At 40.4% G+C, this 24489-nt stretch overlaps 1 protein-coding gene across 1 annotated transcript in view; it reads left to right on the top strand.

The window, feature by feature from the left end:
- The window catches only part of LOC139723326 (histone deacetylase 4-like), a 92893-nt gene extending 69350 nt beyond the window's left edge, over positions 1-23543 (top strand). The window contains exons 10-26 of the mRNA XM_071634588.1: positions 2620-2698; positions 3698-3827; positions 4638-4797; positions 6500-6730; positions 9669-9711; positions 11791-11904; positions 15645-15778; positions 16553-16602; positions 17060-17127; positions 17864-17967; positions 18422-18619; positions 18841-18960; positions 19641-19738; positions 20403-20521; positions 21032-21250; positions 21976-22114; positions 22850-23543. Coding sequence (XP_071490689.1) covers positions 2620-2698; positions 3698-3827; positions 4638-4797; positions 6500-6730; positions 9669-9711; positions 11791-11904; positions 15645-15778; positions 16553-16602; positions 17060-17127; positions 17864-17967; positions 18422-18619; positions 18841-18960; positions 19641-19738; positions 20403-20521; positions 21032-21250; positions 21976-22114; positions 22850-22904 — 2061 coding nt within the window. The 3' untranslated portion in view covers positions 22905-23543. The remainder of the gene's footprint in view (positions 1-2619; positions 2699-3697; positions 3828-4637; positions 4798-6499; positions 6731-9668; positions 9712-11790; positions 11905-15644; positions 15779-16552; positions 16603-17059; positions 17128-17863; positions 17968-18421; positions 18620-18840; positions 18961-19640; positions 19739-20402; positions 20522-21031; positions 21251-21975; positions 22115-22849) is intronic.
- Positions 23544-24489: the final 946 nt, after the last annotated feature.

Genomic DNA, 24489 nt, shown 5'->3' with positions numbered 1-24489 from the left:
CATAAATATTACGAGCATAATATTTCGCAAGTTTGGACATGAAAGACAGTTTTGTGAATGATTGGATTCGCGATCTGGAATCATATTGAAAGAAAAAGAGAGAAGTGTGTTTATACACTTTCAAAAGATTTGGCAGTCTCCCATCTTATATAGGATAGACAATGCATTTGTGTTTCAGAAGGCAATATATATTATTATGCAAGTTGTCAATTGGATAGTGGTGAGTTGACTTGTGAAACTCACAAAAATATAAACATTGTCAAATATAAACATTGCAAAGTATACCCGTATTAGATTGCTAGTGCACCGTATTAGATTGCTAGTGCATGTGCTGGTCACGTTTTCTTGTTTTTAATGCGCTGACCTTCAAACCTACAGAGAATGAAAGTAAACTTCCCAATTATAGGCACTTGGCATCATACTGTCAAAGGGAGCATGCTTTGGAGGCCAAAGTATGTGCATTTCTTTTTCTTTTTCTTTTTATTGCCACAAGGAAATATGGCTGGAAATAGTCTCTCATATTTCACAGCCGTAAAAGGGAGCACGTAGTATAATGTCAACTATGCATTTGAGCTTTAGAAGAAAGGGAAAAAAACATCTGTCAGTGACTAGATGTTGACTTTGGGCGGAAACAGATAGTTTTCCATGCTTTAAAACATCCCGTCTTGTCTCATACGTATAGCTTCAGGCAATTTTCTTTTTATTACAATATGTTTATGATTACGAATGTAAGGGTATTCGTATGCAGGCTGAATGTATCAAACGAGATTTTGACCATGAATCTCTCATACCATTTTTTGTGTTGTAAAACAATAAAATGTTTACTATAAATAACATAGAAAAATGAAAGACTGAAAATTTGATATATTGCCTTTTTTTCTGTCTTTTGTTGTCCTGAAGATGACATTTTGATATAATTCCTACCTACCTCTTCCCCCCCCCTTTTGTCTCCTATCTCTATCTGTCCCCCAGATTGATCTCTCTCTCTCCTAAATCTATCTCTCTCATATATATTTTACTCTTTCCTATAATCTATCTCTCTCATGTTTATTTTACTCTTTCCTATATCTATCTCTGCCCTATATCTCTCTCCTATATCTCTCTCCCATATCTCTCTCACCTATATATTGTATGTCTATCTCTGTCCTATATCTATCATTCTCCTATCTATTTCTCTCCTCTCTCTCTCTTGTATCTCTCTCTCTCTCTCTCTCTCTTGTATCTCTGTCCAATATCTGTTTCTCTCCTATATTTGCAGCTATCTATCTCCTGTATCTATTTCTCTCCTATCTTTATCTATCTCCTATATCTCTTTCTCTCCTATATCTGTCTCTCTCTCTCTCTCCCCTTTTCTTTCTCTCTCTCTTCTCTATCTCTCCTCTCTATCTCTCTCCTATATTCTACAATATATTTCTATATCTATCAATCTCTCTCCCATATATATTCTACAATATATTTCTATATCTATCAATCTCTCTCCCATATGTACATCTATCTCTCTTCTAGTTTGTATAGCCTATATATATATATATATATCTCTTACATATCTTCCCATTCCCCATCTCTTTGTCTCTCTGTCTCATATATCTATATCTCTCCTATCTCTGCCTCTCTCCTATATTGCAGTTTCAGTCCACAGGTATACAGAGATATATGTATATGTGTATATATATATATATATATATATATATATATATATATATATATATATATGTATACATACAAAAATACATTCGTGCATATTCATACCCATACATACATATATTCCATAGTTGTACCAGTAGAAGCTAATCGTGGCTGTTTTTGAACATTCAAGAATACCCGTAAAAAAGTATGATGATGGAAATAATGTATGGTTAACGAGGAGGATGTCATCTCATATAATGTGTTGCGAAGTGCGTCCTTCGTTTTAGTACCGGATATGCTGTTTTTCTCATCTCTCTCTTCTTTGTGTATTGATCACATGTATTTTACCATCTATAGATTTGTGTGTGGTATCACTTGATATGATGACTGCTTGATATTTAATATTCAGTGACTGAACGTAGCAGGCTCAATTCAATCCCTCTCCAGTGTGAAATGTGCAATGAATGTTAGTGTTGCCAATTTGATGCAGGACAAGACGATAAACTTCTGCAGCGATGGAGTCATCCCGGGAGTGGATGTTGCAATATCATTTCTGCAGGTGTTTTCTGCATCATAATAATGTTCTCACAAGATTGTCATGATCTCAGTACCAGTCCTCCCACACTCCCATCCCTTGGAGGATGAGAGATCGATAGGATGCAGCATGAAATTTATCCTCCATATTCCTCTCAACATCCAAGAAGGGACATCAATTGAAAGTAACCCAGTGGTAGTGACAATTTCTTTATCAGGCACACTAGTAGATACCCTAAGCATTTAAATACAGGGGAAAGGGAGTTACAAGCAACATCTTTGAATCCCTTGATCTGTAGTTCAGCATTAGTGAAGTTTGAATTGTGTGCTGCCTCTTCTGCGGCTGTATACCGAGTTTAAAATGGTGTAGATATCTATTTGAGGACTCAGGAGGATGCGTATGGGAGAAACAGACACACCATCCTAACCTGAAATCGTCTCTCTTTCCTTATGATACAGGGTCCCGTGAAGCCCTGTTTGCCGACTGCTACTATGATCGGAGCTGCACCTCTCAATGCATACCTTCCTACAGTGCCTGGTAAGTACAAGTATTCCCCACCTCCCCAATCTTGGAATTGGCAACACTCCCGTTTTCATGCATCCAATATCTATGTACCTTGGTAGCTACAATTGTACATGTACTGAAGATATCCGTGCGTAGCCGTCATTTGCATTCTATGCTGTACTTCCAGAGAGGAATGGCACAAACTGGATGTTATTTTCATCGAAATGGATGGAAGGACCCCTACATTAGAGCAATACAGCAATAAAAAAAAGGGCAAGGGGAAAAAAAAGAAGAGAGTAACGAGACAGGTTTCTCAAGAAGAAAGCTGTTTTGTAACAGTGATGATACATGCTTATAGCTTGTAAGAGTTAATACACATAAAAGCATGTGCGTACATTTCTTCAGTCTTGCTACTGCACATACATGTATGTATGCACACACACAATAGCGTATACAATTAAGCACACATATTACTCTTGTATCTCTCTGTGTCTGTCTATCGATCTCTCTCTTGCTATCTGTCTACTGTGTCTATCTATCTGTCTATCTTATCTATCTATCTATCTTGTCTATCTATCTATCTATCTATCTATCTATTTATCTATCTATCTATTTATCTATCTATCTATCTATCTATCTATCTATCTATCTATGTAGCTGTCTGTCTGTCTATCTATCTATCTTTCCCTTCCCCTTCCTCTTTTGCGTTCTGCTGTTACAAAGAGCAAGATTCATGACTGCATCCATGTAGGATCAGACGGCAAGTGACTTGATATATTCCCTCACAACAACTCACATACGCTTGTATGTTATATACACATTACATTTACATTCTTTACGTCCAGTAACATGATATGTCTGGTGCGTGCAGAATGGATTAGAGGAGAGCTTGAGAACACTTCAAGAATGAGAGTTGGTAAAACGTGAGAATGCAGAGAGTGGGGATATATAAAATGATAATGATGACAGACTGTAAATGAGACACAATATTATTATTAAAGGACACCATGCCTCTCTCTGCCAATCTCACAGCAGGTGCCTCACTGTCCCTCGCCGGCATCAACCCAGCCCTACTGCCTGGCATGACGTTCCAGGACTACCAGCAGGCCCAGACCGCTGCCATCTCAGCTGCATCCGTCGGAATCCATCCCAAGCCAATCAGGTCTGTTTCCTTGGCGACGCTGGCCATCATCTTATCCTCTTTTTTTTTCTCTTTTTTTTAATGCTCTCTATACTAAAATCCCACTTTACCTCATTGATTATGCTGTACATTTAACAGTGGATTCTTGTGCACCTATTGGAAGATGAAACATGACGCCAAACTTCTTACTTGTAGAAACGGGTCACAGTTACTTGCACTTTTATCTTTCTTTTGAAATGGAAAGTACCCCTTCTTCCTAACTTGTTATTGACATATGTGAAGGGTAATATTATTACTCCTCCCTTTTGCAAGAGGTAATGTATGCACTCTCCCTATGTACATTTGTACTAGAAGTAGGAAACTATGTTAAATTCTCTATTTTCTTTATATCGACGCTGTACTGTGACATAGTGAATCGTAGTCATCTTATGAAGCAGTGAGGTCTCATGGATTTAGCTGAAATGTTAGCATTTTATTACATTTAGATGTAGTGTCTGATTTTCCTCAAACTTCACTGATGAGCACTAAAAAGATTTTTGCATTCACTGAATCCACATGTATATTTGGGGTAGATTTCTCTTTACTTTCACAGATGCAGTTGTGTCTATGTGCTTATTAGTTCCTTTTTTTGTTTGGAGGGTGGGATGGAAATTGATTGACTTGGGGAGAATGCGCTTAAGTTTTTGTATTTAAAAGATCTGTCAGAATGGGACAGCTTGTGTTGCAATTTGTGCTGTGGCAGCTAAAACTGTCAAAAGTTAATCACTTCTCAATATCGTGTGTATGGTGATTTTGCTTTCGTTCTTCCTCCGTGCCGCTCGGTCCCGCCAGACCGATAACGCACAGACCGCTGGTGCGGACCCACTCAGCCCCGTTGCCAAACAACCAGCAGGCGCCAACGACGCAGCGCCCCCACTCCATGCTCCTCTCACACCACCACTCGCAGTTACTACAGCAACACCAGCTCATCAACAACCTTGCTCATCAGAAGGTGAGACCATTATCCGAGGATCTCTGTACCATGACTTTTCACCCCTTCCCCCTTTTTACCTCCGCCAAGGGAGGAGGCTATGTTTTCATTACCGTTGGTTTGTTTGTCCGTGTGCACAATAACTCAAAAAGTTGTGAGCGAATTTCGATGAAACTTGCAGGAAAGGTCAAGAATGACACAAGGAACAGGTGATTAAATTTTAGTAGTGATCCAGCAATTTTTATGGATTTTATGAAGGACTTTAAGTATTTTGGCAGGTACAATGTAGTATCAATGAACTTGGTAGTTCAAGCAGCGTATTTTTGAGGTTTTCATACGCGCACTAAAGTGCGTTCTCAGTTTCTGATCCAGGGCGAGGCGTGCCGCGCGCTGGCATTGATGACATACCAAAGGATTGTATATTGGGAAATCGGGCAATTTTCAGCATGCGTACGTATGGGTAGAAATCACTGATCTCTGCAAAAGATCAAGATCATTGGTGGAAATTAGCTGCTTAGCGGAGGTCTGCGCTCTCAGAGTGCTTCTCTAGTTCTACATAGTTTTGTGCTTTGAAGTGTATTGAGTATAGTTTACCCGTTGAAGACTAGTCCCATGTACTGTATATTCAGGTGAGTGTCTATTGGAAATGCAAAATCAGCCCGTCCTCAATGGGTTAAAGACTTGGCAGCGTAGGGATTAATAGCCCAAATCATTTTGCTGCCCACCGAGGCACGTTCGAAAAACCAAGAAAAGCATTGGTCGGCGAATGTGCACACTGAAGTGTACATTCATTGGTAACCGTCAACTCCAGTGGAGATTCTTTGGCTCTGTGTGTGTACCTACCCAAGAGATCAGTGAAAAAGCTGTACATAATTCATGACGGGCATTCTGGAATATATCCAAGCTGGACCAGCCATTCCACTCTATGGTGTCCCCACGTTGCTGGGTCTTTAAACATCCTTTCACAGAGTATGCCCCAATTAAGCCCTCTTTAAGAGCATTTCTGGGCAGGTTGTTATTTCGTTGGCACTGTGACAACCTGACATCGTTTCATTTCTCCATGCGTGGGTTGGAGAGTAACATTAGCAACAGTAAGTGTTTGCCCGGAGACACCACCGATGTGCCAGCTGGGACTTGGACCATTGCCCTTGTAATATGAGAGCAGAGCTCAAACCTCTTACTTGCCTCATTATCCAGTGAGATAGCCGCAGATCTTAAGTTTACATCTTTGTCAGATCAGATGTGCCTATCATCTCTTCTCCGTTTAAAACAAAATGTGTCAACGTTCTTTGCTAGTCATATTTTGTGATCTTGAAAGTCGAAAATTGAGCCCCCGACTCGAGTAAATCTACCCAAGCCCTAAGGAAAAGCGATGGGAGTCATCGATTTTATGTCATACTGTCCTCTTTGCCATGAAAGCATCCATTTCTACCGATCTCATCGCATCCCTGTCCTCTGCTGATGCAGTAGTAAGAGAGAGAAGGGTAGGTTCATCTCTGCTAGAACTTGTGTTCTCCCTCTTACCTCCACCCCTGGAGAAGTGGTATCGTACGATATAAAATCTTAGATAATTTCCTTCCTCAAGTTTCACAACATGTGGAGGAATCATTATCCAAAGATGGACTTTGTGTAGATTAGAGCATCTTTTTTTTTATCCAAGCATGCATTTATACCAAATTGTGCCATTTATACCAACCTCTTTTGTGCATCCTTTGGTCCTCAGCTGGTGGAAGAGAGGAGAGAGGATCGGGTCCAGGAGGAGCGGGAGGCGGAGGAGTCGGAGTCAGAGGTGGGGGCCACAGCGGCGGCGGGGGTGGCTGGTTCCCCCGGCAGGCCCTCTCCGTCCAAGGCCAAGGAGGCCCTGAAGACCTCCATCCAGATCAAGCAGGAACCCATCGACATCACGGAGGAGGAGGAAGAGGAGGAGGCGGCGGAGACCGGCAGGTGTCGGGAGGTACGGGCGGGGCAGAAACACGGCAGCAGCTCTCTCTTGGCAGAGCGTGAAAGGGGAATTCCATACCCGGTTCCAAGTTAGTCTGAAAAGAAAGAGTAAAATATGACCTGAAAAACGGTGACAATTTGGTCAGAATGCGATTAAAACTAAGAAAGTTATGAAATTTCAAAGATTCACTGATTTTGGCATAACAGTTCTTGAACAGTTGACACAAATGTGTAAACGAGTAAGCTGATGACGTCATCACCTCACAAGTTTCCATCGATCATGTACCCCCCAAAAAAAGACAAAAATTCATTTTTTCTGCAATAAAAGTGTAAATATAATGTTATTCCTGGTTGAATAACTTCAGAATAGGATCAGGAAGATCACAGGATTTGAGACTGGGGCATTATTGCCTTGAACAAAAGCAAGAAATTAAAAAAATTGTATTTTACTGATTGCGTAACAAGTTGTGAAGGAATGACACTATCCATTCACCATTTGCATATTCATATTGACTGTTCAAGAACTGTTTCTTTGAAATAGGCCCAAATTCATGTCTTCCTCAATTTTCATAAAATTATCATCTGCTTTGAAAACGTCACTCCTCCTTTTCAGACTGACTTTCATTAGGTCCGGAATTCCCCTTTAAAGGGGAAGTCACCCCAAATGAATAGAGAGTAAATGGAATTCCACAAAATTTAATTTTTTTTTTTAAATGAAAAGTACACATTCCTTTGCCACGTTCTGCATGTATGTTAAGGGCAATATCATTCTCACAATCTTCTGAAAGAAATAAGTCAAGTGCTCTTTCATCATAATAGAAAACTGAATATGTGCTGAATTCTGTGTGTACCTCCTCTTTGATATTCCTCTATTGTGACATCACAAATGGTCGCAGTCTTCCTATCAGGTAGTGATGACACATGGATTTGACTAAGGTTATGAATATTCATAAACTTTTTGACATTGATTTTCCTCAGTCTCCACCGATGAGCTCTTCTAATACATTGTATTTCTACATTGATTGAAGCCACTTATATGTCTTTTAGGTGAAGTCAACATCTTTAATGCCCAGGCACAGGTTTTAACTTACCAGGCTTTTGTTTTTCATTAGCCTTTGATACATACATGTATGCTGTCTTTCTCTTACGCTGTGCGTGGCATCTAATCATATCTGATTTATGTGGGGACGCTAGCTCATATTGTTACAAAGAGAATATTAAAAAAGACCCGAACCAATGAAAAAAAAAAACACACACACACGAAAAAACTAGTGATGTTTGACTCACAGTGTTTGATGTATCTAATTTCTATGTATAGTGGTGAGAAGTGAAAATGCTAAAGAGATACTCGATGCACCATGTGTGTATTATAAAGAGAGCATGAAATAATCCAGTTTTCAGAACACAATGTACCAGGATTTCTGTGTATTGCGTGTTTATGATCTGGCAATTTCATATATATAAAAATGTAACTATCACGTAGAATTGAATTTTTATTACATGTTAGGACGTTAACCTCATTTTTTTTTCAAAGTATACATTATTCAGTGACCTGTTGGTATTTCCTGTATGTGCAAGGGTATAAACAAGGGAAATGTTGATTTGTTACACACAAACACAGACACATAAGAAAGAAAAGATTGTGATCGCGGAAGAGAGACAATTTTCATTCTTCTTTTTGTTTTCCAGTATTTGATACATAACTGTGAGCCATTGGCTGCCTGTTGAGTCAGTACCCTCATAGAAATTGCCCCAGCTTTCTCCCAGTTTATGGAATGTACAAGCAGCTTCTTGATGCCAGACAGATAATTGTTGCTGGTCCTTTCGTTCTTTCTGTTGTATGAAGAAAACCAAAAGAGGTGTGATGTAACTGATCCCAAAGAGGGGGAAAAAAGGGGGAAATCCCCACTCTGAATTCTGGATTGCATATTATCATTATTATTCACAGGCCCTGAATTTGATTTGGGAATGTTGACAGCCCTGCTTAATCATGCTTTTGCGTGAAAGTTATGTAATATCTGCATATTGTTTCACCTATTCCTCCTTCCTTCCCCCCCCCCCCCCCCCACACACACACATAACCATCCAATGCCAGACAATACCTGCACTAGTGCAATTTGGAGTAGATAGAGTGTAATCTTAAACTGACAGGAGATATGTGTGTTGTTGATGTCGGTTAAAGTTCTGTTGCAACCTGTGTCTGATGTGGGAAGTGGTCAACACTTATAATTTATGTATTCATTTATTCATTCATTCATTCAATTCATTCATTCATTCACTTAACCACTCACTCATTCATTCATTCATTCATCCATTCATTCATTCATTCATCCATTTATTCATCCATTCATTCATTCATTCATCCATTCATTCATTCATTCTCATTCATTCATTCTCATTCATTCATTCATTTTCATTCACTTAACCACTCACTCATTCATTCATTCATTCTCTTTCATTCTTTCATTCACTCATTCATATGTTCATTCATTCATTCATTCATTCATTCATTCATTCATTCTCATTCATTCATTCTTTCATTCTTTCATTCATTCATTCATTCATTCATTCATTCATTCATTCATTCATTCATTCATTCATTCATTCATTCATTCATTTATTCATTGAATGGATTGCCACTGGATTCATGCCAAGAGCCCCCAGCAATTTGGAGACAGTGCCATCTTTGCCTCATTTTCGAGTAGTCAGTAGTTGATGACAATTGAAATCTATACAACTTGCTTTGTCACACATGAAAGCCATAGCTGGACTGTGAGAGAACAAAATATGTTGATGAACTCTTATATTGTAATTCTTTCCCTCTCTTTGTCTGTTTAATTCAGTTTGTGTATCTATGCATTATATTTTCTTCATATCTCCTTTTCAACAAATGTTGATCTCTTTTATTATTGAATTTCTCCTTGAACATATTTCTCCTTTGTCAAATGCAGGACCATTTAGATGTCATGAGGTCATCAACAATGTCAAAAACAGGTGAGAGATGCTAAAAAAAAACTGAAAAAATTCTATTTCCTTTAAGCTTGTGCATTTTAAGCGCACATCTACACTGTATTCAGTCACCTACTTTTAGTGTGTGTTGTTTTTAAATGTTAAATGTGGTAATGTGTACTTCAGGCATGCTGTCCTTCATGTGCCTTTATCAGTGCTGCTGAGTGGTGCATCTGTTGGGTATTAACTATTGTGTTTTCTTCATTAAAGTATACATCAAAAGCAAAGTGTTTCCAATTAAAAACTAAACTTTTTTTTTCCTGAATGTAATTTAGCTTGCTTATTTGTATGCAAGTTTACCATATTTGAACTATTATTAGTTCCTTCAGTGTGCTTTGTAAACTGTGGGACTGTGCATTATTATATTCTATTTCTTTGTTGGTTTTATATGTTGCCGTTGGCAGCCATTTTTGATGACATTGTCTTGTCGTATCCATCCTCTGTGTGTGCTTGTGTGTGTGTGTGTGTGTGTGTGTGTGTCTGTCTGTCTGTCTGTCTGTGCATCTTTTTTACATTGATAAGGCAAAGGCACATCAGAATTACCCTGCCCCATAACCATGTGTCAATTCCAAATTCTAAGAATGAGGGTGGGATAGTAAAGATGTCTCCACACAGAGCGTAGAAGACTGAACTAGCCAGTGTTAACAAAACCCCGTCTTATTTTAGAGGGGGCGCTGTTGCTTAGTGCATAACACTCCCAACTCCCAATCGAAGGACCCGAGTTTAATTCCCACTCAGTGCTTATGTCCTTGGACAAGATGTTTTTACCCACCACTTCTTCTCAACCAAGGTGTATAAAAAGGGTACCTGGCACCACTGGGGTGATGATAATGACAGGGCCCTCTGGTATAACAGTAACAACACTGAAGAGGCTATAAACCTGGATAGTCCTTGGGAGTCCTTTATCATCAGACACTAGCTTATAGGTAACCATGTAAGATGGCTGATGGAGGTACATGTGTGACTGTATGACGAAGCACAAGTTAGATGTAATATATGCAAGGACTTCAAATGTTTGACAAAATGCAGTGGCATGTGACAATGTGGTGAGATATCTAGTTTGTCAAGCCAGTTTTGCATTGCATTTGAATGGTGAAAAGAGCGTAAGTCTGCATGAATTTGCAGCGTCCCAAATATTTATATCTTTCTTATTGAAAGATCAGCCCTAAAGAGGGATACAAATGCCATTTGCTGAACCTTTGCCTCTTTTCTTTTCTTCAAGCATTGTGTGTAATATGTGTGTAAATGCCACAAATTTTTCATCCTTTATCATGCATATTATCCCTGTTTGTGTGAAAAATGTGTTATCAGTGTGTACTCATATTTGCTTTTCATCTCTGTGACTGCATATACAGTAGTGTATGGGATCAGATGTGTACTACTTGTCTATTGATGTGTGCATGGCATTCTCTCTTTGTTGTGATCAGAGAGCTTGTGTGTGTAGTCAGTCATACACCACTGTGTGTGTCGTTGTCTGTATCGATGTGTCTGTGGGTGGTGTGAATGGAACCCTGTATAATAGCATATATTCTTTGACAAGCAGTCTCGGCATTGTTTCCGCACAGTCATTGTAACTGATTATCCGTTGATTGTGTAGCTGTTAAGATGGCACGCTCGTGCAGAAGTGTTGGATTTTGATGTGTAGTGGGTTCTTTTTGTGGCTATCTCCCTTATTAATCTGTTTGGCTGTCTGTCTGTAATTATATTCTTGAAAATCTCTATCTCTCTCCTTTGGTATCTCTATCTCTCAATCTATATATCTATTCCTCTATCTGTGTCTCCATCTGTACATCTCTTTCTCTCCCCTCCCCCCCCCCCCCCCCCACCTAACTCTCTGTCTCCACACATATATATTTCTCTCTATCTCTCTCTCACATGCATACACACACACACACACTTACACACAAACACATTACTATCTGTGTGGTTGCATTCACCCATGTTTTCTATCTCTTGTCCTCTTCCTCCTCGTTCTTCTCCCCACCCCCCCCCTCCTCCTTTGATACTCCCTGCATCACCTCGCCTACCTGTCTGCATTGTGACCACCATGTGTGTTTCTTCCAGGGCTCATTGGGGGTCACCGTCCACTGATGCGAGTGCGCAGCTCGCCCGCTGCGTCCAGCATTCCCTCCTTGGCGCTCAACGACCACACCCTCACGAAATACAAGTTCACCACCGGTATACATACGCACTCTTTCCCCCCTCCCCACACCCCATGCACCCCCTCCATGCACTCCTTACCCCGCTTCAGCATTTCCTATTTTGTCTGCCAGCCCTTGCATGACTTGCTCTCTTGAGAATGTATACCAAATGTTTCATCGTTGCTGTTGTTGCATGCTTCGGTTAACAGCCACACACTCTTCCTTTGCCATGCCACCGATATCTGCTGAATAGAAAACATTGGGGGAGGGTAGGCAGGGCATCACATTAACAAAGGTAGTGTGTTATTGTGATCTTCAAGGTCTCTCTTTAATACTTGGACAAACTTTTAAAAGACCTGGCGCAGTGTTTTGCGTTTATTGCCACAAGTACTTTGTCATAGACATCCAGTCATTTGTCAAAGTGGGGAAGTTTGCAGTCCATTAGGAATAGAAACATGTTGTAAAAGCTGACCATTACTTTGGTGAAGATATCCATGCACAATCACAAGCCAATGTTGGGGATTGGGCAGTCAATAAAATATTTAATTGCATTATAAAGTTTGGTCTTGAGCCCGTGAAATGAAAGTGAAATGTAATTATGGTTATGTGGTTGTTATCTGGACATCAGGGGGTTTCCCTTTCTATGCGTGACTGGACCTCATAAAACCCAGATTCCTTGTAAAGTTGGACACTCACTGGACATTGTTACCAGTCTCATACAGAGCTCTAAAGTGCATTGACACTCTGGTGATTTTTTTTTTTTTTTTTCTGTCGGTTGTCTTTATTATTTTTTTTTTTTTTCATATGCTTCCTATTCATCTGCATTAGACAGCTGCTGCATGTAACACATGGCCTTGCCTTAAGGTGCAATAATTATTGTCCTATGCCTGTACGACTCTAAAGGAGGAGTAGGGTTGCAGGGGAGGGGGATATTTTGTGCCCCCCCCCCCCTCCTCCCATCTCATAGGCGAATGAGACACTCACACCTTCAAACCCAGATCAAATCGCTTGACCATCTGAAGCCGTGAGGGCATGCATGTACAACAATTTTAAAAATGCTTACAGATTTGGTTGGCCACTACTCGTAACAGACTTTTCTTTGATCATGATCAAGTGGCTTTTTTCTCTTTCTCCCTCTCTTTGTTCTCCGATGCTGATTTGCTGCATCTAGAAGCGAGATATCCCTTTAGACAGCTCCTGTGAAAATTCTAAAATGATGAGTGTTTTTCTGTTTCCTTTCTATTAGTAAATTGTCCACTGATATCTCTTCATCCCCCCACATAAAACAACAACAAAACTTTAAGCAGTGATTTCAAATACTACCACTGTCCTTCGAGACAAAATGTGGGTTTTTTTCCAACCACTCACCTCTTCTTTCAAGTATGTGTGACCTGTCTTTTAACAGATCATCCTGTGCACTTATATTTCCCTTCAATTTATTTTGTGGTTTCTAGAACGTTGCTGATGAAGTTCAAATCATATGTCCCCCTCTCTTCATTTCCATGAACAATTCCTTTGCCCATCGTGCCTTCTATTTTCTCTTTCATCTATCAAACACATCCCACACACTGCGTCCCAATATGCTTGCAATTCATTCACCATCATTATTTGCCGTCAATATAAAACCAGACAGGCGGATCGTTGCCTGTGCAAAAAGCAGCTCGGTCGTGAAGTCCGTGATGCAGTGGTGCCCAGCATGTAGTGTTCATTTGTTTGTAGATTCCTCCCTCCTGCATGCCGTATTGAAGTGTGTGTACAAGTGCCACGCCCCCTGCATGCCGTAAGTGTGTGTACGAGTGCCACGCCCCCTGCATGCCGTAAGTGTGCATATGAATGGAGATGTGTGGAGCAATATTTTCATGCTCCTTGATATCACCAAGCCGTGAGTCTGCATGCGCTTGAACTTACGCATTCCGTTGGTATCTAATCAAATATTCGGATGAATCTAATCAAATATTCAGCTGAATGAAGTAATCAGTCACACATTGTAGTAATGATGTAATATTAACCATTTCATTTCCAACTCAATTTGATTTCCAATTTGAATATGTAACTATTATGTAATTGCAAGTTATCTATCACCATTTTCATACAGTGCCATCTGTGTTGTTTTAAAATATGAGTGTTGGAAATTTTAAAGCAGATTGTGTACATCCCAAATGCAATGTCGTAAATAGTAAAGTCCGTCATCAAACCAAGTACGGATTTGTTGTGTCACGTTTACAGTGTATCAAAGTCGTTGACGCAATTGGAAGGATTCACTGTTACTCGTACAGTTTTGGAGGGAGTAGCTAAGGTCAAGTGACAAATGCTGAAAGCATGTCTTGTGTCATTAAGTGAAAAGGGATCCATTTGTACTTGGCTAATCAAAGTATAATGTAATCATAAACTCTCTCACAGCATTCTTATGCCATAATGCAGTTCAGGGTCATTTGCCATGGACCCCTGCCAAAGCTGATAGAAAGAGTGATGTCATTAAGGAGCGAAGAGCAATCAAAAGTGAAAATTGAGGAAATGGTTGTCCACTTCTCTCTGTAAAAATCCACATCCATTTACCAGGGAACTTCTGAGAATTAGAATCTGGAATATTTTTTGTGCTATGTAGGTTTCTCCCCCTTTCTTTGTAAGCTAAAATTAGCTGCATGAAATGCCAACATCATAACTTTGAAGTTTCTGTTTTCTCTGCATATACTAACATCTGAGGTGGTACAGAAGAAAGAAATAGGTACATGTAAAACATATAAGATGTAAAAGGCCTCTTCCTTTAGCTTCCTTGTCCTGCTAATGTGAGATGTTTAGTGCATGAGTACATGTATGCTAAATATGCCATCTACTCCAGTCAGATGAGGTTTGACTACACAGACATTGCGATGCATTGTTTTCAAACAAAATTAAATGAAAACTCAAACACAATGTACACCCACAACACACACAATTATCATGCGCATCGATTTGAGTACGTCAACTTTCACATCTAGACGCATACGGGATAGTGTGAGTGGTGGAAGGTAAAGTAGAGGAGTACCTGGAAACAGAGGAGGAAGGAAAGAAAGAAAAAAACAAAACAATCGCCGGGAGATTTTTGGTTTAGGAGTACCTGGAATTAATTGCCAACTCCGATGTGATTAATTGATGGCAATTTCCCTCTTGATACCATTTCAAAACTCGGCCGTTTCATTTTCCACTTAACTGCATGTGACGAATGAGCCGACAATGGAATGAGGTCATCGCTCTGAACCCAAACATTTTAATGCTTGTGAATGAATCGCTCTCGATGAACGATGCTTGTGAATATATATGTATTGAGTTGCATTTGAATATTGGGAGTTCATAGTTAATAGGGCATGTTTCATTTGACCCCCCACGCCATAGAGTTTCAAATAGCATGGAAAGGATTTGTGATGAAGCATTCTTTGTTGAAGCATCTTTGTAATCAATGTAAAAATGAAATGCATAGAGAGCTTTTTTTGAACATTATTGATTAATGACTGTCACCTCTATGTGCTATCTATTAAACCAGTGTGAAACACATAACTTAACATTCCAGATCCTCATTTGCGTGAGGATTCTTTTTTTGTTGTTGTTTTAAAGTCAGTGGCAAATACACAAACATTCTCATTTGACCTTTGTTTTGCATGTGCGCATGTCCGAGCTGTGAGCTCCTTTATACTATTTTGTACAAGTATATGTATGAAACGCCTTTTGACTCAGTGCTTGCAATTCAAATTTGTGAGGTCAATATTAATGTATATTGTGCCTTTCTCCAAATTCATAAAGGTCTCGCCTACGACACTCTGATGTTGAAACACCAGTGCCTGTGCGGTAATAACCAGAACCATCCAGAGCATCCCGGCCGCCTCCAGAGCATATGGGCCAGGCTGCACGAACGGGGCATTGTCAATAGATGCGAGGTGAGAGGGCGGGGTGGACAGGGGAGGAGGAGGAGGAGGAAGAAGAAGAAAAGTAGGAGGATGATGAGAAGGAGGAGGAGAAATAAGAAAAGTAGGAGGATTATGAGGAAGATGAGAAAGAAGAGGAAGAGGAGGAGGAGGATGAGAAGGAGCAGGTGGAGAGGAAGAAGGGAGGAGGAGGAGGAAGGAGAAAGAGAGATGGGTGGGGTCAAGACATGGTATTGAGGTTGCTGTGGCAACCAATTTTGTGTCTGTAGTAGTTGATGGATGAAGTGGGCAGGTCATTGCATCTTTGCCATTTGGAAAAGGTTGATGCAATTCATATTGATGTTGATAATGATGATGGTGATGATATCAACAGTAACAATTATGATGATAAGAAAGAGGAAGGAAAAATGTGAGGCGGGTGTGGCAAAATCCCAGTATTGAGGTTGCCGTGGTAACTAGGGTTGTTTCTGTTGAAGTTGATGATGGAAGAGGAAAGATGACTGCAGTAATGACATTTGGAAAATGGTGATGTAGTGATGATTATATTGATGATGATGTCAGTGGTGATGATGGCAAATGGTTATATTGGTGGTAATGGTGATGATGACAGCAGTAATGTCATTGAACCTCCGAACAGCCTCTTGCATCTACTCATCCAACCTTTTTGGGCATGAATTCCCAGCAGCCATATTCTGCTTGTGTGCCTGATGATGATATTGAATTATTGAAATTGCTTAAGATGTTTCTTACACAAGATATCCAACTCCTTTCTCCCATCCACTTTAGCGTATTCGGACAAGGAAAGCAACGTTAGATGAGCTTCAATCTTGCCATAGGTAAGTACAGATTGTTCCTGCAACCTACGAACTCATTAGGACAATATCATTACACTTGAGAATGGTCGTATGTACTATTTAGCAAATGTATGGATTGGTGTTCCTATGACGTATATAGGATTAGAAACAGAAAGTGGTGTTTTTATATCAAATTAAAAGTGCGTTGCTTTAAAGATATTGTGCATGCAAAGGTAAATGTATGAACTGCCAACAATTAAGAAAAATGTCACCCCAAAAAAGTAGAATGATTGACCAAGACTTATTTTCAAAGGACATTTCATAGAATCGTGTCTGTACCAGAATGATGTTGCTACAGTCGCTAAGTGACTAAATATAGTCATTTCGAGTTCAAGTAAGCCCTGTCTGAATCACAGCATTTACATTTTTGTTGTACATAATACACACTTGAATAATCATATGTATTCTTTCCATTTTGACCCTCATCCTCCCCAAACAGTGAAGGTTACTCGTTGTTCTTTGGTACGAGCCACACTCACAAGTCCAAGTTAGACAGTCGCAAACTGGGTGAGTCCGCTGTGCCCATTTTTACCGTTTTCACGTTGTACATGCTGTGATGCATCCATGGATGTCTGGGACACTTTCAAATCATTCTGCATCCTCTTCTGATAGCAAAACTTAAAGTAAGGATGGCAAAAGGTTATGGTCCATTCTGCCTTCACTGCCAGTTTCATTTTCATTTACTTTGTTGCACTTAATTCTCAACTTACAGCGGGATTGGACCTATTTGAGACTTGCCATACACGAGTATTACATGAGTATAAGAGTTTTGTGAGATTTCTGAGGCTGGATGTATCTTTTGTTTAGGTCAGTGTATTTACCAGTCAGAGGCAGTTTGTCCATATTCACTAGTTTCTGTTCTCCCTATTAGGCAAACAGGCAGTTTTGAAGTTTATCCCGCACATGTTGGATACGAAGCTTGTGGATTAACAGGATGTGAATGCCTCAGCTGTTCCCTAGAGACTTATGAGGTTTTAAAACACTGTAATTGATGCCAGCCATACGTGGAGGGGTTCCAATAAAAAAGAAAAAAATATGATTCAGTGGGTTATTAAATGAGTCAGGTACAATGTTATGTATCGGTGCATAAATCAATGATTGTTTATAGGTACTGAAGCCCCCCCCCCCCCCCCCCCCCCTGTTATTGCTGAAATATACACTAACATAGCAACCAAACCAAAACAGGTCTGTAAAGAAGACCCATGACTTTTCTGATATCTTTGGCATGTTCTCTGTCTTCCAGCGTGCATACCAAAGTTGAATTTCACCTGGCTGCAGTGTGGAGGCCTCGGAGTGGATACAGACACAGTTTGGCATGACATCCAGTCACCGGGAGCAGTCAGAATGGTGAGAAGGGATTCCAGTCTTTGCTTGCACTTTCATAGGATTTGTTCATACTGCACTAGTTGGGGAATATCCCCGCCCAATTGCATATCGACCCTCTCCCCATTCATCTTCCCATGATCAAAAGCAGCCCATTATTGTGAACTCTATGTATAAATAATCAATTGCTCTATGAGTGTTTGATGCTGTAGCTTGTGATACTCAAAGACGTTTCTTTGTTTTGAAGACTAATTCGTATCATGCCTATGTGTATCTATAAACAATTGACTCCAGTGTGTGTGGCAACGGGCAAAGAAATGATAGTGGGGATTCAAATAACTGTAGCCAGACAGGGAAACACATGAGGTACGCTATACTCTGTGCCCTAAATCTACTCTGGTATGGAAAGAAATTGAGTACGATGCAAATGTGACACTCTCCCTCTTTTTTCTCCCCTTGCCCGCGTCACCATCTCCAGGCGGCCGGAGCCGTCATACAGCTGGCTTTCCTCGTGGCGACGGGCGAGCTCAAGAATGGCTTCGCCATCGTGCGGCCCCCGGGCCACCACGCCGAGGTGGCCCAGGCCATGGGCTTCTGCTTCTTCAACTCAGTGGCCATCGCCGCCAAGCAGCTCCGGCTCAAGCTCAAACTCAACAAGATCCTCATCGTGGACTGGGTAAGACTTTTTTGTGATCATGGTGCTCTCTTGAACGGATGTATGCAATTTTTCCAAATCAGTGGCCAAATAGAAAATGGAGAGTTTCATCAAAATTCAAGGTTTTGACTGTTGTTCTCATCACTTACCTTAAAAAAAAAAGATATCAGATTGGTGTTTGATAGATAAGCTGATCTCAAATCACACTTTAATAATATATCTTTGTCTCTGTCTCTAACCAGGATGTTCACCACGGTAACTCAACGCAGAAGATTTTCTATGAGGACCCCCATGTACTGTACATCTCATTGCATCGTCATGACAATGGCAACTTCTTTCCAGGAACGGGAGCCCCAGATGAGGTAGGAGCACATTTTGCTGCCACAGGTTTTTGTTTTGTTTTGTGGGGTGTTTTTTTAGGGGGGGGGGGGTTAAAAAAAAGACATCATTATTTCTTTCTTTTTTCATTGGAAAGAGGATATGTCTTACCAAATTGTGTTAACATAATTCTCGTAGACAGAAAGAATTTGCTCTATGCAAGAACGTATGTTAATAGCTCTGATAATGTGATGTCGTATTCAAGAGTTGAAGTATAAAAAGTAAAATTAAACCAAAAAAAAAATCGAGAGATCGATTAATATCAGAGAATGTAGTACTTTTAGTGTGCATTGTCATTTGACTTTGGCGAAGGAAGTTTCCTGTTACAAAAAGAGAGAGAGATGAAATTGTTCCTTCATCACCAGACTTTATCATGATTTTGGGCAACGTGATTTCCAATCAAACAAGAGAGATAATGGTTCCTTCATTGGAGGATTTCCGTGAGGCAAGTTTCCACTTAAACAGAGAGAGAAATTAATGCCTGTAACATTTTACTTGTATCTGTATACGTCCATAACAGTGTACTAGCTGATAGAAGATGTGATGTAGTTAGCAAGTTAATGCTATTCTTCATCGCAGCAGCGCATTAAGATCATTATGGCAGCCACCCACCACTTGCCTTATCTCTATTACCTCACTGTTTTCTTCCCACGTTTGACGACAGTGCGGGTGTGGAGCTGGCCTTGGTAGCAACGTGAACATCGCCTTCCACGGCGGACTGAATCCACCCATGGGGGACGTGGAGTACATTGCGGCATTCAGGTGAGAGCGCCCTCACGTTGCCTTACAAATCGACATGATATGCAATGGCCTTGGCCCTTGCTACAACACTTAACGAAATCTCAGATTTTTCTCTTTTTTTTTTCTTGGAAAAGCGCCTTCATATATGGTATAGTTTTTAATGGAAATCTTGATTATACTGCAATTTGATTGGCTTGTCAGAGTTGGTAATGTTTGCGTAACTTTTTTTTCTTCTTCTTTGTACATCTGTATGTGTTTGAATGAGGCCTGAATGTGCATTTTTTTTTTTTGACTTGTCCCTGCAGAATATGTAGAATTTCTTTTTTTTTTTTTTTTTTTAGTACATAGGCAAAGATTTCTCTACCTTATGCATTGTTGCACATAATATCTTTTCATTTATTTTTGGGTAGAGATGAAGAGTTGTTTGACACTGCAATGATTTTGTTTTATAAACATTATGATGATGTATATACACATTCTTCTGTGTCTTTTGTGTATTTTCCATTTACTAGTACATAGTAACGGCTCATGTGAGTGTGTGTTCCAAATTTTGTTTCAATCAAGCTGTTCCGTATCTAACAGTCATACATACAACATACATGTACAATGCTCTTAGTTGTTACATTGAAAAGATGGGCATAGTTTATAAATTTGTATAATCAAACTTGCCCTCACGTCTGTCCAGATCTGTGGTGCTACCGATCGCCCAGGAGTTCTCCCCTGATGTGGTCTTAGTGTCGGCTGGCTTCGACGCAGCAAACGGCCATCCCAACCCTCTCGGCGGATACAAGGTTACCCCAGCATGTGAGTAGAGGGGTGTGACAAAATGGGGGTCTTGGTGTAAGAATGATAGCAAAGATAATGATGATGATGATGATAATGATAGTGATGATGGTAACTTTGAAGACAGTGGACAGTGGACAGAGGAAGATGGAATGAAGTAGTCCTGAATGTATCTTTTGTGTAATCAAACTCCTTTCTGAGCTTATGATGAGAAATCAGAACAAATATGTTTTTGGGTGGGGTTTTTTTTCCACTTTGATGTCAATCCTTACGAGAATACATACCTTGTTATTACCACTTTTATTAGATTTGTGTCTGTATGCACCATGGCAAATAACTGTGCATCAGTAAATTACAATGATATCTTTTTTACCAGTGATTAGTGTTCTTGTAGAGGTACTGTTATTGTATTTTTTTTAATGTGTAGTAATGCATGTAATGTTATGTAAATGCTGAATTTGGCAGGGGGAAAGTAATCAAGACAAAAAGCAATTTATTCATGTTTTCCTTCTGCCCGTCCCTGTCCTGCAGGTTTTGCCTACATGACCCGGAAGCTGATGGGTCTGGCCAATGGGCGAGTGGTGCTAGCCCTGGAGGGGGGTTACGACCTCACCGCCATCTGCGACGCCTCCGAGGTGTGCGCCCAGACTCTCCTGGGAGACGACCCCGCCCCCCTGTCGGAGGAGACCATCGACGGGGTGCCCAACGCCAACGCAGTCGAATGCTTGCAGAGGACGATTGGCATCCAATGTAAGTTATGTCTCTCGGTCTGTCTTTTTTTAACCAGGGAATGTATGGTTTGGTTAGGTTTTGGTTTATTTCATTTATTGGTTCATGGAAGTTAGAGCACTTGCTCTCAGCTTTCACCTGTTTTTTAGCTTGTCCACTAGAATGCAAGTGTTTACAAATTAATGAAACAATTTGATGTTATGTACGAGACACACTTTTTCGGAGTACAAAATGTAAGACACCTGAAGTGGTGAGTCAATGGTAGAATTACATTGGTATCACAGAGAAATATCCAATGAATGAAAGGAATGGAAGGCACAGCATAACATCATGAAAATCAAATCAAGCAAAATTTATATAAACAATTCAAAAGGTGTTAATTATGTGATTGAAATGTGATGTAAAAATACTTTTAATGTTTTCATTGGTAGTCCCCTCGTCTATAAACATGAACTGTTCATATAAAGAAAGTGTATTCATCTGCCACTGTTGAAGATTAACTGTACCAATGTTGCTACGTTTTGACAATCCTAGTGAAGGCTTTTCTTGTAGTTGGAGACAACATTTGCAATGAGGGTACACATAATGTGCTGATAAATTTCATTGTCTGTTGGATCTGATTCTTGAAGCATTATTATTATTTATTTTAATGGGGGGGGGGGGAGAAGAGAAACGGCAGATGCTCACTTTGAGAGTTGATTCTAGAATCTCAGTAACGATATGTGCTGTTCTGTGTTTTGATGCAGCGGAGTACTGGTCGTCGGTGCGGAACCGCGGCGACGCGGTGGGCATCTCGCTGCGGGAGGCCCTCAAGAGGGAGGGCGAGTCCGAAGTGCCTGTGAACGAGATGGCATCACTTTCAGTACAGCAGCAGGAGGGCACAAGGTGAGTTACTAACCCTCTCTCCCACCCCCCATACCCCTTACTCTTTAACCCTTCCCCTTCCTCATTTTAGAATCATTATTTCTTCATTATCCCTACAATGGATTACTGCTGATAGCTGGAGGTGTTTTCTTTTGCAACAGAATCTCTTGATTCTGTTGTCAAGTGTTTTTGCTGTACATTTTTAAATCTAGTCAATCGCTACATTTACCTCATTCATTTTTTTTCCTCCGTACATTCAATCATTATTTTATCTCTCCTTCCATCCACCTGTTCATGGATCCATTCGTTCAGACATTAGTTCTCCACCCATGACCGTCCCCAAGCTTCCTCAAGTCACATTGCCCCAATTTATTCTCTCCGCTGTAGTCACTGACTGGGGATTGCGTCGATACTATCTAACTCGTGATTTTGATCAGTCGTGTTTCGCAAGATTTCCACAAGCAAATGCTGCAAATAAACAGAGTAACAGAAGCACAATCTATCTGCCTTTCTATCTATCTGACATAAATGTAAATATAAGCATGTACAAGTAGAGCATGTGTAGAGTTAAAGGTCTATACTGGAAAAAAAAAGGAGAGAATTTTATTATTGGAAGAACAGTGAGTAGCACAAAGAACAATTCCTGATGTAAAGTGTGTTCTGACTAGATGCTCTTTTCATTGAAGAGGAGTCGGTTTCTGTAGTATTTTTATGATTTTTAAAATCCTTCCCTGGTGTGTTCTCCTCCCCCAACAGTTCAAATATCATCGAAGAGAGTGCAATGGAAGCTGAGGAAGCATCACCATCTTAAAAGGAGCTGAAGCCAGGATGGCCGGAGCAGTAGATGGTCAAGACATCTGTGTGTCATATCTCCGTATGAGTTTTTTTCTTTTCTGTTCCTTTTAAATTTGGAGACCATTTGACCATTGGGTAATAGAGAGATGGATCCCTCCGTGCCCCTCACTTGTTTCCTTGGCGATGACCCGTCCAGAGATATCCCGCAGTCCCCGAAGTCCTGGGGGGGTGTTCTGGGTTTCCCCCTCTGCTCCCCCGCTGCCAACGTCTCCGGGCGATGCAAGAACAGAGTCGTGCCTTGCATTTGGCCGTCTCCCTGGCAGTGGGAGTGGTACCACCGGATCTCGAAATTCAGGGGGAAGGGAAAGGATGGGAGCTGGAAGCGGAGCGGTGTGGGATGGATGGAGAGACCCCCCGTGAGCAGCAGATCTAGAGGGTCGTCGCTATGCCGACCCAGCCGGCATGGTGGGGAGAGAGAGAGAGAGCGAGCTCCAGCCATCTGATGTTTCCAACTGGCCCCGTCCTCCAGCTGAGACAGGACATACTACTCGCCTTAAAAAATAAATGAATTGACTTTGCTGTTTATTAGCCAATATTGGTAGACCTTTCTGCTACTCATGCACAGATGGAGACAAGATATTTCTCCATACCCCCCCCCCCCCCTCCCCAATTCCCTTGGGTGTGGGGAGGAGCTATGCTCCTTAGGAATGGATTGTTAGACCTTGGTGTAATACTTTTCCTTCTCTTATGGATTTTTATGTTTGTTTGTTTGTCTTTTTTTCCCTTTAGGAAGCAATGAACTTCATTCCAGAGCTTGTTTTTCCTTTTTTTATTTTGTAGATGTTTTATTTTGGAATCTTTTAAGGTTAAGTAAGTAGATAACAACTGGAGCAATTCTGATTTTGCTAAATCTGCCTTCTTCATTTCTTTTCTTGAAAAAACAGACAAAGAAATGTTTTGATTGATGTTACATACAGTTTCTATTTATTACAGAAATACAAGTAGTTGATGTTCACTGTGTTTTACAAAGACACTGAAACTTTCTTCAAGCTTCTCTTATTTTTTTTGTTTCTTAGTAGGTAGGCAAAACGATTGCAGTTTGTGAAACACAATGAGCTTTAAAGAGAATCTGTATACATTTTGTATCGCCGCATTAATGTAGAGTATGAACTGAACATTGTCCGCATTGTTGGCATGGGGCTCTCCACTCGGTGCATGTGCTGTCGTGATAAAGTAACAAGTCGATGTTTGAATTCACAGAGAATTTCTCGTCTTTGTCCGATACTGTAAGTGGATTTCTAATTTATACAGCTGAATCAATGAATTTGTAGATTTTTTTCTAAGATGGAAAAAAAAAATATTGATTGTGATATTTGTGAAGTATTTTTGTCGCTGCTGTTGAAATGACTGCAAAGTGGTTGATGAGTGCAGTGTAGGACTAGGAGGAGACTGTTATATGGCATTCCACGAATTAGACACTCGGTCGTTTTTTATGCCTCCGCCACGAATTGGTGCCGGAGGCATTATTGTGTCTACTTTTATAAGAGAAAGAGAGAGAGAGAGAGAATTAGAGAGACAGAGGGAGAGATAGAGAGAGATAA

The sequence above is a fragment of the Diadema antillarum genome, unplaced genomic scaffold (genome assembly GCF_040938485.1).
Source record: "Diadema antillarum isolate AM-2024a unplaced genomic scaffold, OU_Dant_1.0 scf00000186, whole genome shotgun sequence".
NCBI lineage: Eukaryota > Metazoa > Echinodermata > Echinoidea > Diadematoida > Diadematidae > Diadema > Diadema antillarum.
The sequence above is the reverse complement of the archived record's forward strand: the minus strand, read 5'-3'. Positions and strand labels throughout refer to the sequence as shown.